At 38.0% G+C, this 19425-nt stretch overlaps 1 protein-coding gene across 1 annotated transcript; it reads right to left on the bottom strand.

The window, feature by feature from the left end:
• Positions 1-300: 300 nt before the first annotated feature.
• LOC109037957 (uncharacterized) lies at positions 301-14052 on the bottom strand. Its single transcript, XM_019052836.2, has 6 exons — positions 13761-14052; positions 12038-12261; positions 10590-10804; positions 9174-9461; positions 7213-7546; positions 301-5777 (listed from the first exon to the last, which is right to left on the bottom strand). Exons 2-6 carry the CDS (start codon positions 12251-12253, stop codon positions 4224-4226), a joined length of 2607 nt encoding a protein of 868 aa, XP_018908381.2. The 5' UTR covers positions 12254-12261; positions 13761-14052; the 3' UTR covers positions 301-4223.
• Positions 14053-19425: the final 5373 nt, after the last annotated feature.

Below are 19425 nucleotides of genomic sequence, written 5' to 3'. Positions count from 1 at the left end.
TTTCTCATAGTCTAATTCCCTGTCCGGTCAGGAGTCTTTTTGATTTACGCTGACTCCGATATTTTCAAACTTCCTGATTTTCCCTGACTTTTGGACAAAACTTCTGGTCAGATTTTTATTCTCCTTTACATTACGCTGATTTCTGCTAAATGTTGCTTGTAGAATTCCCTGGCGTTCCAAGTTTTCTAGACCGCCGGAAACCCTGTACTTTAATATGAGAGGCCACTGAAATTGGAGGAAAAATAAAAATAATTAAAATATTTAAGCTGGACTTTTTTTCTCATGGAAAAAAGAAACAGGTTTAAAAAGCAGATTCACGATTGATTTTAATAAAATAATTTTACAGAAAACAAAATTAACAATTCTAACAAGTCACTAATACCAATTTATACACAACTAGCGCTTGAATACGTACACAATATACACAAAAATCTACATGATGCCTTTTAAACTGATATCCGTCTACGTTTGTCCTGAACGCACAGGAAACAGAGTATAAAAATAAAAATTGGTTTCACTAAACCGTCTTTTCAATTACTATGATTACAGGAGATGACGGAAAGAAGGAAATTTCAGGAGTTTCATGAAATTTTGGCTCTTACAACTAACTGTACAGTTTTGAAGTGATAAAATGAATAGAAAAGGAAGATGGCCAGTGTGTTGAAAGAAATAAACTAAAAAATCAAGCAGGAAAGTTACGTACGACGATTGCACACATGTGAATGTAGACTGAGAGAAAGACATAAAATAACACTAAGTGATAATGGTACGGTGGCAAAATTATTTTCGACCAATTACATGTTTGAAGTTCTCTAGCTGCATATTAACGAGTAAATTATGCTGTTTTTGATGAACAAAAAATGTGGAGTGAAGGCGACTCATGCTGAGGCACTGAGGTCAATGCATTTTCCTTATTGAAAAAAAAAAACTGCCAGTTACAAAAACCAATGAAAATAGACCAAGCAAGACTTCATGATAGAACCTAAAACAAATTAGGAGACAGTAATGTTCCATTTGAATCAGCTTGTGCGAAAACGTCGGATGTCCAATTCAGTGTTTCGGAATTTGCAAGGGCGATTTCAATCTACCTTGCAGACAAAAGTTGGTTCAAGTTGTTGGAAATGTAGAATAATTTAATTTAAAGTTCTGCCAAAATAATTAGACACTTTTTAAGGGGTTCGAACTTATTAATCTCTGTTGGAGAGCGAGAAGACCACTGCAATGCTGAAACACCGTGTAAGACGTAGGACTTCTTCTCAGCAGCTGGTTCATATGAATTGAGTCCAGCTAAAAGAAGCTTCATAAAGAAAGAGAGTTGTTGGATCAGCTGGCAGAACTGAACATATTCTGTCTATTACGGGATAACGAACAGTCTCAGAGTTACTGATGCCTGTTTTTCGGTCGAATGATCCTTGGTCCCTTGCATTGGTAATACTGAATTTAAAAAAAAAGTAGAAAAACTAATATTTCCTTTCTCTTTTCTTTGAATGATACCCACAACAGCTTAATTGTATGTAGTCGAAGTAAATTACTTGATTATCAGTCAAAAAGTAAGATTCTAATTTTATTACGCTTGAAAAAAGACATTGCATCACGTAGACCGTGTGTCCCGGCTAGGTTTAGTACAGGCGGAGCGAGACAAGTCTCTTGGAGTCTCATGATGGGTGGGCAGAGAAGTTCCTATCGCTCGAAAAAACTGCAGAGAGGCAATGAAGAATTCATTCCTGTGCTCGGTTTTTCACGAATATCTCATTTGGAGTCCATTTTCAGACAAAATTCCTAAGAAGAAAAGTTTTAGGACATATAATTTTACAACCAAACATGTAGCAATGTTTCATTTTTCTGAACTAATTATTAACCTAGAAAAAAGCCTCAATACGACAAAACTTCACTGGAGCCGCTAATACGCATATGCAGATGTGTGCAACTGGGACACTTGAGCTCATCGATGCGGGTCAGTGCTAACACTCATGGGCTTGCGGGTTTTTAAAAGTTGTCTCGTCTTCCGTAACACAGGATGCACGGTCTACGTGATTCAATGTTTTTGCGTTTGACAGAACCACACAGCAGATCCTCTGCTATGCATATGCAATTTGATTGCTCAGCAAAAATATGAAAAATTAACAAGCCTAAGTAAGTCATTCTAATAATAACATGTGTGTTAAATTCAAACAAACAAAAAATTCAACCAGAACATATTTCTCGTGATGAAAAAAAAAAAATCTTTTTTTAAAGCAGATACCCGGAAGGCTGATGAGTAATGAGAAGCATATCAAATCTTTTGAAGATATTGTGTTAAGGGTGAGAGCATGTACAATAAATAAAGCTCGAACGGTAAAAACTGAAAATAAAGGTTAAACCTGTTGATACATGAACAGAGAGAGAACAGATAAAAACTGACAAACGGAGGGAGAGGGGGTGTTCAAAAATTACATAATACCCTCAACCCTCTATGGCATGATGCTACTTATTTGCAACCACGCATTTTTTGGTTTTCTCAAAATTGAACTGTTCCTTTGTGGTATGACGTTGCAAATTTTTTTAAGTATTTTTTTTTGAAAGAATGATTATCAAAATTTTGTGACTGTTGTTACGAAAGCTGCGACAGAGATTAGTACCCCAATTCATACCATAGAGGATTAGGAAGGGGATCAATATCAATGCTCCAATACTGTCAAGCTTATAAAATGGCACTTAACAGGAAAGATGAAGATTTTTGGCTTATCAGATCTAAAAAATTGAGTATAAAAATACAGGAAGGAAAGTTGTCCTGCACTGCATTTCTAATGAGAAAGGATCTAAAAAAAATTATGAGAAGCATTACATCAGTATTGAAACTCCTTGCAGTTCCTTGAATTTTACTTGAAATATTAAAATATTTACGCTTTGTTATTGGAGATAGGAAAAAATCTTAGTACCTATGTGTGAAATAATAACTGGGGCAGCAAATGTTACTGGACTGACTATTGAGTATCAAGCAACTGAAACCTAAATACAATTCTGTTCTTGCGCTAGAACTGAAAATTTCAAATAGACAACTTGGAGATGTTCAAGTAATTCTGATCCAGGTGCTGCGGACAGAATGAAAGGACCTTGCACGGAATACGGAGAAATTCACTATCGACTAAAGTTCGAGATTCTATGATAGGATATCCCTTACAATCTCCTGAGTAAGATGAGCTTTTAAAATCAAACTTTTGACAAGCCAATTTTTATTAGATTGGGTCTAAAAATTGCATTTTTCGGGAATTTAACACAAGTTCTCATGTAGGGAAGTGGCACTGTCATTGAGTTTGTAGTTTTGAGCTGAATTTATAAGCTGTCGTATTTCCTTGCCAGCATGAGAGGAGGAAAAAGAAGGTTACTCCTGGAGCACCTACATTTTACCACTTGATCATGCGTGTGAAACTACCAAAAAACGTGCCTGAGTTTTGTTGAGATTGGTACTAATGAAGTTCGACTTAAAATCTTATCTTACTCGTGAGACTGTAGGGAAAATTGATAAAAAAATCTAGAAATTTAGCAAGTCTAAAAGTTCTAAGTATTCCATGGGCAGTCTTTCATTCAAAAACAGTTAATTACTTGTCAAAGCGGATGCGTGTTGAAATATGTATTCTGCAACGACTGTTCAGCATTAACTAATCACTGAAGACCCCTAACTATTGCCGATTACTAATTGAGGGCACTTACAGATGAACATTGCATTTTCAAAACAATCCCTTTAAGAATGGGCTCTTGATAGTCTTTAATAATTGGAATCAAAATGATTTGTAAATTTTGAACACTTAAGGCAAGTAGGTACATTCATCTGTGCAATTTCAATAAAACTACACAGCTACTTAAATGAGACATTCCTTTAAAAGTACGATTTCAACTAGCACGATTTAATTAAATGTCTTACGGTAGTAACACACCACGATTGAAACGATGAGAAAAAGAAATTTTGGCATTAACGATAAAATGCTGACCATAATAAAAGCTTTGAAGGTGAATTTTGTACCAAGCAAAAGTGCGTGCTTATTACCTAGAAGTTGCGAAGACTATTCACGTATGAGGACATGGGTTGAAGAAGACATGCGAGTCTCATTCGGAGTATAAAGACAGATTAAAAAATGACAATGATTTCCATTAACCTTACAGAAAATCCAATTGCAATAATAATGCTATGGAAAGATGTCTGTAGGAACTAATGATTAAGATCACCTTACATTATCGTGTTTAGTTCAGGTTTTCTTTTTTAGAAGTGATTTGATGATAGAGACTACAGGAGAATTTTCAGAGGACCTAGAGGTTGAGGGGCCCGGACAGGGCTCACATAAAGAAGAGGAAACAATCTCATAGTGAGGTACAGAATCAGAATTCCTTCTAGCGGGGTTCACAACTCGTACCACACTCTTCAGACGGGGCCTTCCGCTGGAGGAATGATTCGATTCTAAGTCGCTGTCTGGATTTGCAGCAAGTGACGAACACGATTCAATTTTAGGTACAAAATAACTAGGCGACTCATCAATCAAAACTGTTCTGTCATTTTTTGGGGTTAGATCTATATCACTGCCATTGATCACTGAATTTAGCGGGGTAATAACTGATTTTCGGACCTGATGAGTTTTTTTACCCGAGGATTTGCTCTTTTTCTTCTTAGATTTTCCTTCCGACTCAAGTGAAGTGCTTCGCGAACACGTGCTTTTGCGCTGTGCAGGAATCCACTCTTCTGATTCTGTGCTACTGATGGGTGATGTGGGCTCATAGTCGTTACAGGACTCGCTACTCAGGAACAGTGACGACGTTTCATAACTGCCTTGTACTTTTGAGTGTTTCCTACTTTTATTTTTACCAGAATTTCGAAGCGATGCAGTCTTCCGTTTTGAACTCTTTCCACATTTTTTCTCACTATTGGCAGTAGATTTTTTAGATTTGTTCCTGAGTTGCCTTGGCGGACACTCATTTTCATCTCCAGAATAACAACTACTATCTGAGAGGGACACGTCCGAGTTGACAAACGATGCGGGAAAATCTTGATCACAGCTCAACCGTTGCTTGGATTTCTTTTTGATTGTAGACTTCCGTTTTGGGTTGCTACCGGACTTACAGCGGATGCTATTCTGAACTAACTTCGGATGGCATCTTCGGTGCTGGACACTACCCGAATCTGAATCGCTAATTAAGTTTGATGCGGTATCCGAATCACTGTTACTGTTGAATGTCGACAGACACTCTTTCTTCCAATGCTTCTTAAGCTTCTCACAGCAGCATGATTTGGTTTTCTTCTTCTTCTTCTTCCTTTTCATTTTATTTCCAGCTGGGCGCCATTCTTCGCTACTATCCGAGTGAAATGAGGATGTATCTAAGCTTAGGCTCCTGACCCGGGATTTCCTGACACGAGACTTCTTAGGAATGCTGCGAGTGTGCTCTCTTGATGTTGATGGTAGAAAGGGATTGTCCTGTAATTCCCGTAGATCACGCAACTTTAATTTTGGGATAGTTGTGTTTTTAACTTGAGGGAATTCATCGATAAAGAGGAAGCCATCATCACTCGATAGGCTGCTGACATTAACAGTAATTGATTCGGGGTTTGGTAGGGATTCAACAGTGCCATCGGCTTCACTCTCTCCATCGCTAAGAACGTCGATCAGTTCAATTGGGCGGTTAGCTGCGTTGACCTCCTCCACAACGATGCAATCCGAATCGTTTCCATCATCGACGACCGTAGAGCTTTGGTTCAAGAAGCTACTAGCATTACCATCCTCATTTCTTGGCTGGCTTGGCATTTCCACGATCTGCAAGAAAAAGTATTTTTTATTTCTTTATTTATTACATGCGTCACAACTTTCTGATGATTTTAAAATATGAATAATACTACTAGAAAGAGGTACTGATTATTCGCAGCAAAATTCTGGAAAGATTTCTAAAATTATAGAAAAGGAAGGACGCTCTTCCTCTGAATGGCCTCTCTTGATGGCACGAAAAATACACTGATGTACAGAGTGGAGAATTTGCACGAGAATTTTTTATCGCTTCATCTGAGAATGCTTACAGAGCTGATTTCACAAATTTTTCTGAAATTAAAAATAATAAAAAAAATAGATTGAAAAGTGAGAAAATGTACCTCCTGGTGACATCCTCTGGCAGTATTTCCCATTCAAACTCATGTTTTTAGCAAATCTGGTTATTTTGTCATATCTCCTCCAATAATTGTTTGATTAATGAACCAAGGATATCCTTGTGTTCAGTTCAATTTAACACTAAATTTATCACATTTCAGGCACCTGCAAATTCTCCATTATAAAGATATAAATCTCTGTGTTGGGTGGGGAGCTAAATGCACACAACTTTTGACAAAGACAATAATAACAAAAAAACTGTTTGATTTTTGAAGATATGGAAATGTGTAAGCATGTGTGAAAGACAGAAAAGACAACCCCTAGGCAGCTGCGCCTTGCAGCTTCAGGTATGTATCTCCCTTTTTGCTTTAGCACGTTGCTGACAGCTGGATTTAATGCGCTTGACAGTACAGCATTCAATTCCTAACATAATCATGACAGAAACCAATTTGGAATGTTTTCTAAATTTCCAAAAAAGAGTAGTTTTCTCAATCATCGGCCAACAAAATTTTCGTTGATTGAATCCAGGTTGGTTACTACATATTCCCAAAACAAATTGTTACTGAAGCAGCTTCGAGACAGGGGTAACAAAAAAAGTTGTTTAGATGAAGGTCTTTTGATCGAGCTTTTACTTTATTTGCCTCTGAACATGAGCAAGAATTAATATGAAAACCGCTCGATCAAGGGAAAACTGAAGAAGTTTGTTGTCTTACTAGTAGGTATCTCTATTTTAAAAACGGAGTAAGTGTGGCAAAACATTTCACATGCCAGTCCTGTGTTTTTCCCTGTTTTCAATGTATCCATTACTCACTGACAATGACTTGTTGTGGTGTCCTAGGAGCAATTGATTTGTTTATTTCAAGATCTATCTTCTTAATTGTAAAAACTGAACTCGGTGCATGATTTGATTCTCTCTAATATTTGGGAAAACTGTAATTTATAGATATGTTATGGACTCTGGTTCATTGCTATATTTTATATTCAGTTTCCTAGTCGTTCCCTCAAATTTACGACGCATTTTGCTTGGTCTTTATTCTTATTCAAGAATTTTTAGTGCTCTATTTTTTATCTTGCACAAGTTTCAAGGATATTATATTTATTATTTTCTCACCTGTACGTCACTGTCGTTGTCAGAGGATATTTCTAATCCGACATCCGGATCATGACCAAGTTCAGGGTAGGAGACATATTGAGCCTGCAAATCATAGCCGATCATGTCAAACGTAGAGATGGCGAAAGAGTAAAATTCGTGGAGAAAATGGCGCGTGTGAGAACCGATAAATGGCGTGAGCATACGATTAAATTCGGTACTACGAATTGAATGTCGCCTGATCTCACGCAAAATCAAGTCCAATACTCTTGCTGACTGCTCTGCGTTTGGTACCAGGACATTCAGCTCACGGTTTAACCACGGCACTAAACGATGAGTTGCTGCTTCATTCAACCTGAAATTGAAAGAAAAAAATGTGAGACAGGCTCAAAAATTTAAATTAAGGTTGCAAATTTAGTAAAATTCCAATACTCCTTGACTATATGTGACAAAATTTCCTGACAACCCTTGCTTATTCAAATAAATACTGACCAGCTTATGCTAAAAAACTCTAACTTCTTGATTTTCCTATTGCAAAAAAAAAAGTCTTTCATATTCCAAACTCCCCTGAGTTGAAAATAAAATAAAGACCATGTCTGTAACTATTCATTAATGCAATGCGATTTCATTTGCAACACTCCGGGATAAAGAATTCCCTGACTCTCATGAATGTGGGAATATAAAGGGACTGTTGCATGATCCTGGAATTGCTTGATAAAAATGTCAATTTTAGCGAGAAACACGTTTCTGAACTTTAAAAAGCTCAAACAGCTTTTTTGACGGGCAAAAAGGAGCTTACAGTTGTGGTGATGAGAAGAACGTCTCTCATTGGCTTTCTCCTTATAAAACCATAATACTGCCGAGCTAAGGAAGAATGCCGTATGAAAATTCCAGAGCTGCTAAATTTTGTTCGATAAAATTTTATATTTTGGAGGAAAATTATAAATATTTTTCCTTGAAATTTTCAATCACGTTAGATCAAATTACAAACAAAATTATCTGAGAAATTGGCAGAAAAGTATTCAAAAATTTTCCTCAAAATAAGTGATTTGCTGGAGGAAATTTGGCAACGCCTGACGGCTCATGCGGGGTTTTCCTTAGCACGGCAGAATGGGTAATACCCATGGTTTCACCACCGAGAATCTGATGTATCATACGATGTATCTGATGTATCTGTACGACCAGAATGTACATAAACAATCGCAGGTGAAATGTACATGGCGGTCAATGATCCTTGTGAGATCACAAAATCTGTTCCTTTATTTTTTATGTACTTTACAAAAATGAATTTTAAAAAAAATGTGCAACAGCCCTATTGTTACAGCCAATGATGGCACAGTATTTTAGCATTTAGCTGTTGCTGCAAATATAGCTGAACAGAAAGACGTGATATGAATTTGATAAAACATAGCGCATACTCAGAGAGGAAAATTCATTAGTAAAAGAAAAATTCTAGCATACTTGATTTTCAGCAACCACATTTACCACATTTTTTTTAGGGGTGCATAAAACTTTCCGATTACCAGATCATGATGGTAAGGCTAATTGCATAAAAAAATGGAAAGGCTGTAGAAACTAGGGGAGCCAACTCGTGATTGTGTTAAAATCGACTATTTCTTCCAAAAACCTCAGTGAAATTATGTTTAGAAACACAGTAAAATTTGCAGCAACTTGTGAACAAAGAAAAAAAACCTCAGAGCTTCGAAAAATTTGGGAAAAAAGGCGGTTTATAAAATGGGAGGGCCAGTTTGAAGAATGGGAAGATTAAACTATCTGCAACCCTCATGCTTCAGAAGACTGATGGTGGCACCATCAAGTGCATGAAAATGAATATGCTCAGGAAAGGAGAGAAATTATTTGAGACCTCCATTTTTGGGATTGCTTTGATCAAAATTTACCAGTAAATACCCCTTCAATCTCACTTTTTATCATTTCTTAGCTAAATTAGAGAGACCCAAAGGCAAACATTCATTATGATATACCTGTAAAACTCAGGAGTAGATTCTCTGAAACGGCCAGTCACATCAGGTTGTGGGCGCACCCAAAGATTCTGTCTATAAATATTCCTTCTAAAATCACTGGTGCCAGACAAAGCGTTGCGTCTCCTGGACGATCTAGTTGTTGGTAGCACATAATTGTTTGGATTATAGCTCTGTTGAACCGCGGTACGAAGGGCATCCCGAGTTTGGTGGTTATGAAGGGCATCGATAAGTTGTTGTACGTTTTCATGAAAAGGATGCGAAGAAGGGAGAGAGTTGACCATGGTTGTTCTGGAAAAAAAAAGAAAAAGAAAAAAAAGAATGAAACAGTCCTCCTGTACATCATATAAAAATTTCACCAAGGTTTGACCCTGGTATCCTCTTTATATGCCTAATAGTTATGATATGGCTGCTAGGGTGTCTACTGAAACAGGCTGGCCGAAAATCAGTACTTTAACAGTACTTTTTCAGTACATTCCCAAGAAATTTACTACCTTCTCAACTGAAAAATTCAGTACTTTTTCAGTACCTCCAAGTATTTGACAAAATTCGAAAAATTTCAAAAATTTTAATTTCTAGCTCAAATGTGACAAAAATTAAAAATTTCGGACTTTGGTGGGGAATTTCCGCACTTTTTCAGTACTTCTGGACCGGCTTTAAAAAATCAGTACTATTTCCGGACTTTCCAGAAATTCCGAACTTGTAGATACCCTGGGCTGCGAATCCGGTATTTCGGAGTTTCAAAATCTGCACATGGTGCCATGCAAGATAAAATTCCCTCAGCATTTTAGTTGTAGATTTTAGATATGAAATAAAGTATGCCCCCTGGTCAAATTGGATGCCCCAAATCCAAGATGGTAATCATTTTTAAAAGACCGGAGGGTCAATTTTTGAGATTTCAAATAAGTCAATGAGTGGTGCCTTTCTATGTCTACATAATTTTAGTCAGGAGGTCTAATAGGACGTTTTAGTTTTTCTCCACTGAAGATGAGAACCTAAAAGTCATAAAAACGGCCATCATGGCTCTCCTGAGTATGTAAGGATTCCAGAGGGGTAACTACTAAATTAAAGAGGAATCAATTTCTCAGTAGATTCATTTCTGAGATTGAAAATTTCATGAAAAATAAGATTTTGAAAATTCAAGGATGAAACTTCATGCAATTTTCATGTAAAATTTTAATAATTTGAAATTTCAGGCTATTTTTCACATAATGACAGAAACTTTTTGAAATTTCAAGTGAAAAATTTCAAGGGCAATTTCAAGATTCATTCATCAGTGCTAATTGTACTACACAGTATGGTGACAGTCCCATCAGCAAAAAATAAATCTGTTTGAGGTTTTAAACAGCCAAAATCTTTCAAGTCTTTACCTTTCTCAACAGCCACATCATACCACAGAGAAATTTTAATAAGACCTACCTGTAGCGAAAACGTTCCGATTGGTCAATCGTGGCATATCCATCGCCGAATATATCTGAAGGCATCGGAAACCGAGGATTCGGCATCGGAATGAAGGGTAAATGGTCGGGTGGTGGATTTGACTGGACCAGATATTTATCATAGTCATCCATCGACCTGATGTTGTGGATAATGAAACTGAAAACCTGTTTACATAATGGACACTCTGCCTTCACCTAGAAAAAATATTCAAAAAGGAGTTGGTAAGAGAATTAGTTTACAGATCATTAGATGTTTAGACTCATTTTGGATTAGAACTGTTAATGAGCTAAGCTGTGCATGTGTTTGTAACTTAAGTGTCAGGTTTATCATGAGTGGCAGCTTTTACTTTATATTTAAAATGAAAAGAAACTTGAAAGTTTGGTTTAGAGAAAATTTTAAGAGCATTTCAGAATTTCTATAATCAGGAAATGAACGTTCTTATGACTTGCATCAGACTGGAATTAAAAACTCACAGGACTGATATTTTTCACTCTTCTTAAGCTTGCCATTTTTTAGATCTTTCGGTAAAGCACTGATTTACTTTAGATAGTCTCGGTTAGATATAGTTCAGTGTGGGCAAAGAACCCCTACTCAACCGAGATTCTCAAAAGTTAAGCAGCGCTTTACCAAAAAAACTAAAAATGGCACAAAAAATGGAAAATATTGGTTGCACAATATGATGCCATAAAGAGAATAACTCTTGGCTTACTAAGAAACTCACGGATTCCTCACTAGAAACTAGCCAGGCCAAAGCTTAATAGGGGGCCAATTTTATCAGGCAAAAGCTGACGTAGCTCGAGTCTTCTTTCACTTTTCCTTGAGAAAGATCTTAAAAATGAGGTGTTCCTTAAGTGCAAAGGCTACTGCAAGTTTTCGCTTTATTCTTTTAATAGAATCATTTTCCTCAATTCAATATCAAAGGTCTGCTCTCTTGAATATGGAGTCTGCCTTTCACTAATATCTAAGTCTCTAATCTGAGTTTGGCTAGCCTCGCAAGTAGGAGGCTTCATCTCACATGTTGGGCTGCATCTGTTATCAGTACACATGAGTTGAGCAAATCTGGTTGTACCTACCTATCATCTGAACGAGAGGAACAAAAAATTTGAAAAAGAAATTTGTAGCTATCATTTTTTAAACAACCAATGTAACTTCACCAACCACCAAGCATTAAAAAAAACCCCCCGAAAAATCACGGTTTGGTATCTAAAAATAAACTGAGCTGAGCAATTCTTTAAGCTGCTTTTATACCTCTTGCGCCCATTATATTTCATGTTCCATTGTCAAAATATATTGTGTTTTGCTCCTAAGAATTAGGATTGTTCACTAAATGGTTTGTAAAACTATGTGATGAAATTAGGACTTGAGAACTGGATGGAGGCTCCAACTTTACATAGGAAGTAAAAGAGAATTGAGATATTCATACGTACTTTGGACCACTCGAGAAGACATGTAAAACAGAATTGGTGACAACAGCTGTCAGTGAAAGATTTGTTCTTGGGACCGGATAGACATATAGCACAATTAGGTTCTGGTGAGCTGGGGCGTTCTGCAGATGAGGCCCCATCTCTTCCAGACTCCTCCGTCTTTACGGCCTCTGGAGAAACGGGTATATCGTCAATGGCTGCAGTTGCTTTTTCTGCCATCGTGGCTGCTGTAAAACAATGAGACAAGATTAATCAGAAGAAAAAAATTAATATTCAAATTGAGCAAGGCTAGGGTATGGCAAAAGGGTAGGATTGCTTTCATTAAACAGGCTCCTAGGAGTCATGGAAGATCCCCTAAAAGGCATAACAAGGAGTGGTCACATAAAATTCTGACTTGAGGCAGTGAAGTATAACCGATGAAAATCTACACCTAGAGGATTCTTAAAACTACCGGGAGGGATCCTTGCAAAGATTAGTGGGAATCTTGAGAGGCTCACTCAGGAAATAAAAGAGTGCAGATATAGAGTTGCCGAGCTGATCATTATTAATAAGATTATGACCAAGAAGCTCATCTGGTATGGTCATGTTTGAAAAATAGCAGATGATAGATAATCTGAGGAAGTTCAAGACTAGGTTCCTCCTGAAAGAAACGTAAGGAGCATCCAGCTAAACCTTGAATTGCTCAAGTCCAAAATAAAACAGTAAGGTACCATTTAATTTGCGAAACGACCTCTGGTTGGGTGGGCACAACTTGCAATTGGACATATTTCAATTTAACGGAACTATGGGCATTATAATGTGAGCTCTGTTATGCACATATTCTTGTGGGTCTCAGGGCTCATGTCTTAATGCACATAGTTCCGTTGGATAGAAATACGTTCAATTGGGTGTTGCAGGGGGCCCAGAAACACTATGAAAATGACTCAGTTGTATTGAAACACATTGGACACCCAATGTCAAATTCACTACACTTCCAACATTGACGGTAAAGGATACCTACAACTAGGAAGAGCTTAAGAAGGTATTCTGGGATACATATTGGAACTGATTCAGTTCAAGAGGCTGATCCCCAAATCAATTATAAAATTACCGCATTCGATCCACGCTTGGAAGCATTTATCAAACAACAAGGCAAAATTCGGGTCACCCCGGGTGGTATGAGACAGTTGGGCGATTTGGTGGAGAGATTTGTACCCACAACAACTACATTCTTATGTACACTCATCAGCTGCAGAAACTAAAAACATTTAGGATTGATTTGGGATCAGCTCCACGCAAGAACTTGAACATTAGGATGGCCTCATTACCATTAAATGTTTATGTAAGCAAGATCTGACTTTGGACTTGATGTACAAAGAGCCCGTTCCACTCCTACAGCAATTGTGATTTTACTCCACAGCGCATCAATTTTGGACTGGCAATAGGCGAGTCTGAGTATGAGTTAAGTGCGTAGAGAGGCCTGATATGAGTAGATTGGCTTAGTGGTAGATCATAAGATCATAAACTGCGAGTGGTATGGGGAAATCCCAGGGAACACCTGGCTGGTGATAAGTAAGTTTACAGGATTCGTTCCTTAATTAAAAAATATAGGTCTCTAACCTGGGAAAGAAGAGCTCCTTAATAAAACATAAGAAACGAGTACAAGGATAGACGAAAAAGCAGGCAGAACATCCAAGAAGATAATGTACAAGTGCGTTAAAAAGATGCAAATGTAATACAATCATACCTGGATTGAGAACCAAGAAAATGACAGGAATTCTCAAAGACTTTTTCCTCTCAGAACGAAGACCAATTTGGGGTGAAGGATTTGTTCGAAACAGACATGGTTACGCATACTTGAAGAGTCATAAACGGTAGGTTAACACAATTTGTTACGCCACAAACACCAAGAACGAAATCAACGGGAAAAACTTTTATTCTAAAAATTAATCGCTGACATGGTACACTGATAGCAGTATCGCCATTTTTACTTCATCTTCATTCTTCTTCATCACAACTTTGCTTTGCCACAAAAGTACTGGAAAGGAGGAGAAGGAATTTCCAGGCCAATCAGCTGCTAGTATTTACATTTCTTCTCTTCCCTCCTCTTGCGCTTTCCATTCTTTTCTTACAGCTGCTGCGATCTGACGGTTGGTTCATGAAACATCAATCTGTGTTCAAATTTTAACCGCGAAACTCGCGCAGCACGATCTAGTCCCAGTTTCGTTTGGAGAAAACAAACAAATAAAAATAGGTACACGGGGTCCGTGATTTTTTAAATTTTCCAAGTTCAGAGCCCCTCTGGATCGATCAGCAATTGATATTTGGAGGGCTCCGGGGCTATCGAATTCGAATTCCTTGTGGTTGGATTAATCTTTGTGCATGGTATCAATTTTGGGTAAAATTTCCCATGCTTTCTGAATTAGATGCAATAATTTCAAAATTTTGCCGGGAACCCTACCTTTAAAAATCACGACATCTCTTTTACTTTTAAGAGGAGCCGGGGGAGGGGGAGGGGGCTGCGAGGCCGTGAAATTTAGATTCTTCGGAGTCGATTTCCTATTCGACCTCGCGGTCTCCACGACTTCATCCGACCTGAAATAACTGAGAAAAAAGACTTTTACGGAGAGTCTGGGACACCCTGTATATGATTTGGATTTGAAATATTTTGTAATTTATGTTTTTATCTGACTTTTGAGCATTGTTTTCCTTTTTATTTCCTGCTTTCTTCAAAATGTATTATATTTTAATTACCATTTAAGTAATGACCTCGATGTTAATTTTTTTACTTGTATTTCTCGCAAATTCTCTTTTCAACTATATTCTTTCTTAAAATAGAAACATTTTTTAATTTAGTGCTTCAAATATTCTTTTTTTCGCTCATATTTGAATTTAATTTAATGGCCTTGCCAATTTTCTTGCCAAATTACGAAGAACAATCAGTATCATTCCTCAAACAATTTACAGTTGTTCGCGCAGAAAAGAAAAATCACGGAAGTTCTCATGAATTGATTTTGAGCAGTTTTCCATTTTAAAAATAAACTATGACGGGATAGTCTGCGATGTCAGAGACCGAGGAAGTGGTCTGGTATTTTCACCGTGGGGTTAATCTGGCCCGGTTTTGGATTTCTATGGGTGGTTGTCAAAACAAAACAAAAACATTTTTTAAAAAAATAAAAAATCACTAACAAGACACAACTCTATCCAAAATAACAATTTCTGACGTGTGCTCTTTAGAAGGCTCGAGAGACCTTTAAACAATTTTTCTTTTCTTTTTTATCGCTAAATGAGTAAAGATATGGACACATCATAGCATATTTGGAGCAAACTTGACCTTCACTTATCTCAAATTTCATAAATGAGAGACACCTCAACGCACGTTGGTAACGGCGCAGAGATACAACTATTCGTGCCCGATGGATGTCCGATTGTCCGTGTTGCATCTCCAAAATTGAAGGCGCGATGGCGCAAGGCGTGAAGCGTGAACTCGCAATGCTCCGCTCTTTGCTGTCGATGAGGTATATCGTCCTGATTTGGAAGGAAAGTTAAAAACGAGGCCCGAATACGATTCTCCTATCTTTGACCGTGTTGCTCGCGTAGCCCTTGGAGCACCACTACAAAATTACTACCAACTAAGACAAACGAAAATAAACACAATATGACAAGAGCACAGGGGAAAAGACGCGCGTCGGTCACGGCGTAGAGATACAACTATTCGTGCTTAATGGATGTCCGTGTTGCATCTCCAAAATTGAAGGCTCTATAGCGCGAGGCGTGAACTCTCAATGCTCCGCTCTATTAGGTGTCGCTCAAAGTCGGGAGAAAAGTTACGAAACGAGGCCAAAATACGTCTCTCCCATCCTCGGTTGTGATTTTTTCGTATCTTATATTTGATGTCTGATTCTTTTTTTAGGATGTATTTATAGACCTACATCTGAAGCTCCTTTGTATCGACCCTATAAATCTCACTGGGCACGTGTTTTTAGCAAGCATCGGGTTAATTTGACCCGGCTTGGCTTGGGCATCTAAGGGTTAATTGGACCGCGTAAAGCAGAAAGGAACCAAGCCACATTAGCTATTGCTAAATTTAACTGCACCATTTATTTTTTTTTACATGAAACCGGTTGTGCGTATTTTTATGTAGATTTCAGTAAATTTTTTGTAGAGTACAAAGCAAATTACTCATAATTTTCATAGGAATCCGCACAAATCTTCTCTTGTACAAAATTTAATTCCCCAGGCAAATTCAGCAATAGCTGATGTGGCTTGGTTCCTTCCTGCTAAACGCGGTCCAATTGGTTAAGAGTGTCGCATGGCATTCTATTTGAGATGAACGAAAAGGTTATCTTGGTTGATGTATTTCAGTGGTTTTTCTTTCTGACTGATTCCCTTGTATTTCTTCATCTGAAGCCTCTTTCACAGTGAGCGAGAGCTGTGATTGGATAGCATTTCTGCCGTGCTACGGAAAAACGCCGTATGAACATTCGAAAGTTGCCAAATTAATTCAAGGAAAGCGTGTATTTTTTAAGAATGTTATTCATAGTTTTCCTTGAAATTTTTAGATATTTTAGATCAAATTGCTGACAAAATTGTCTAAAAAATTGGAGGCAAAATATTTGGGATTTTTTCAGTAAAGTTTTTAATTGGAGGAAATATGGCAACGCCTGGATGCTTGTATGGCGTTCTTCCTCAGCATGGCAGATTTGACGAGAGCAAACCAAGTGAAATTTTGAAAAATTGAGCAGGGGCGGACTGGTCGTCGAAAAGTTAGGATCAAGAAAATCGATCGAACAGGAGTCGCATACCGCACGATAAACGCCATCAGTCAAGTTGCCTACGTTAGTGCGCCTTCAATCTCGTCTGATACTGTGCAATACTTCCGAGGTGATATAGTTGCTCAGAGCGCCTTCAAGAGTATCGACTCGACTTGACGGCAGAAGACCACGATTGCCGCCGATATTACACTCAAACGCGTGCGTACCTAGTTACACATTTTCTCATCACCGACGGTGAAATAAAAAATATCCATACCTCAATTTGCGACGTTGCAACTTTTTCACTGCCTATTTTGAACCAGTAAACGAATATGAACACTTTCAAATCTGCCATGATTTTTCCAAGATACAATAAAATATATTATTTGAATGTGCTGCTAACGAACTGATAATGACAGTTCGATTGTTCAATTTGAATGTTTCATTTACGTCTATTGTCTAAATAGTCCAGGTGCCTGGTAAGTCTACCTGGAATTTTGGGTACACAGCGATTTTTTTGGCTTACTTTATATTTTTTGGGTCGCTGAATCCGAATCTGAAGTTTCCTGCCGCGTATCTGGTGAGCATTTTCCGCCATTTTGAAAAAATGGCATAAAAAGGCCTTTTTGGCGGTGTTTTTGATATAGCGGCTACGCATGAGAAAAAGTCCCGGATTTAGTTAATGCTTTGAATAGCTGACAAAATTTGAAAGGAAATGGTTTATAAATATGCTAGGATTGCTCAAAAATTGAGGAACCTCGGATCTCGGAACTTTGGAACGCTTCGGAACTTGGCTCTCCACTTGCGAAATACAAACCTGGCTTTAGCGCCCTTATACCACGGCCTTAAAAGTCGAAACTACAGTAGCGGCACAGGAAAACCGAAAAACAACGCGGGGACGTTGCCTCAATATTAAACTTCTATCGCCTTGTTAAGGCGCAGGAATACAACTATTTGAACACTCCGGAACGCGTGAGGTATCACGCTTCAATTGAAGGCGTTTGCGAATCTTCTGTATTTACATGACGAGATTTTCCAAATTGTTTTGCATTATATTGTAGATTTTAGTTCCTTTACTTATTTACTCAAAATATTCCTGCTTCTTAATTTTTAATGATTCTGCAAAAATTATCTTTTTGCGAAGTACAATCCCGGCTTTAGCGCCCTTACACTCCGGCCTTCACGGTCGAAACTGCAGTAGTGGCACGTGAAAGCCGAAAAACCACACCGGGACGCTACTTCAATATTATAGTCCAGGCGCCTGGTAGCTAAAAATGAGGCTACCTGGAATTTCGGGTACACAGCGATTTTTTTGGCTTACTATATGTTTTTTGGGTCGCTAAATCCGAATCTGAAGTTTCCTACCGCGTAACTGGTGAGCATTTTCCACCATTTTGAAAAAATGGCGTAAATAGGCCTTTTTTGCGGTTTTTTTGATGTAGCGGCTACGCATGAGAGAAAGTCCCGGATTTAGTTTATGTTTTGAATAGCTGACATAATTTGGAAGAAAATGGTGTATACATATGCTACATTTGCTTAAAAACTGAGGAAGATACAGCATCGTGAACATCGCGCCCATTCACATTTTCGCGGCGCACCCGTCAACGCGCGATCCGGCTCGCCGCGGTCAGCCAAGTTCCGAAGCGTTCCAAAGTTCCGAGATCCGATGTTCTTCAATTTTTGAGCAATCCTAGCATATTTATATACCATTTTCTTCCAAATTTTGTCAGCTATTCAAAGCATTAACTAATCGGCTCGCTCTTCAACCGTTATGAAATGAATCTGTTTGTTTTTTTAAATTATTCATGTAATTCTTTTTTTATTCCACATCCAACAGGAGTCGCTTATCGTACGATCTACAGGACTCTACGGATGCCAGTGAATTTACATACGTTAGTGCGCCTTCAATTCCGTCTGATACTGTGCAATACTTCCGAGGTGGTATAGTTGCTCAGAGCGCCTTCAAAAGTATCGACTTGACTTAATGGCGGAAGATCACGATTGCCGCTGAGATTACACCCTAACGCGTGCGCAGTTACACATTTTCTCATCACCAAAAGTGAGATAAAAGAACGTCCATGCCTCAATTTGCGACGTTGCAACTTTTTCACTGCCTATTTTGAATGAGTAAACGAATATGAACACTTTAAAATCTGCCGTGATTTTTCTGAGAGAAGACAAAATACATTATTTGAATGTGCTGCTAGCGAGCTGATAATAACAGTGATTGTCACTTAGTACGTTACGGTGCCTTATTACCTCTTCGGGCCCATTTACGTGCAGGTTTATAAAATTTCGGGTCTGGTTTTGTTTGTTCCAGGGTTCCTATACTTCTTTTCCCCCTTTTTAATTAAAGCATAGACTTTAGACATTAGACTGAAATCAAAAATTCAAATTTAACAATCACTGTTATTATCAGCTCGCTAGCAGCACATTCAAATAATGCTTTTTGTCATACCTCGGGAAAATTACGGCAGATTTTAAGTGTTCGTGTTCTTCTACGTGTTCAAAATAGGCAGTGAAATAGTTGCAAATTGTGGTATGGATGTATTTCATCTCTCCGTCGATGATGAGAAAATGTGTAAATCCACACGTTCTGGGGTGGTATGTCGGCGGCAGTCGTGATCTCCTGCCATCAAGTCGAGGCGATACGCGTGA

The sequence above is a fragment of the Bemisia tabaci genome, unplaced genomic scaffold (genome assembly GCF_918797505.1).
Source record: "Bemisia tabaci unplaced genomic scaffold, PGI_BMITA_v3".
Lineage (NCBI taxonomy): Eukaryota > Metazoa > Arthropoda > Insecta > Hemiptera > Aleyrodidae > Bemisia > Bemisia tabaci.
This window is presented reverse-complemented; position numbering and strand designations above follow the sequence as displayed.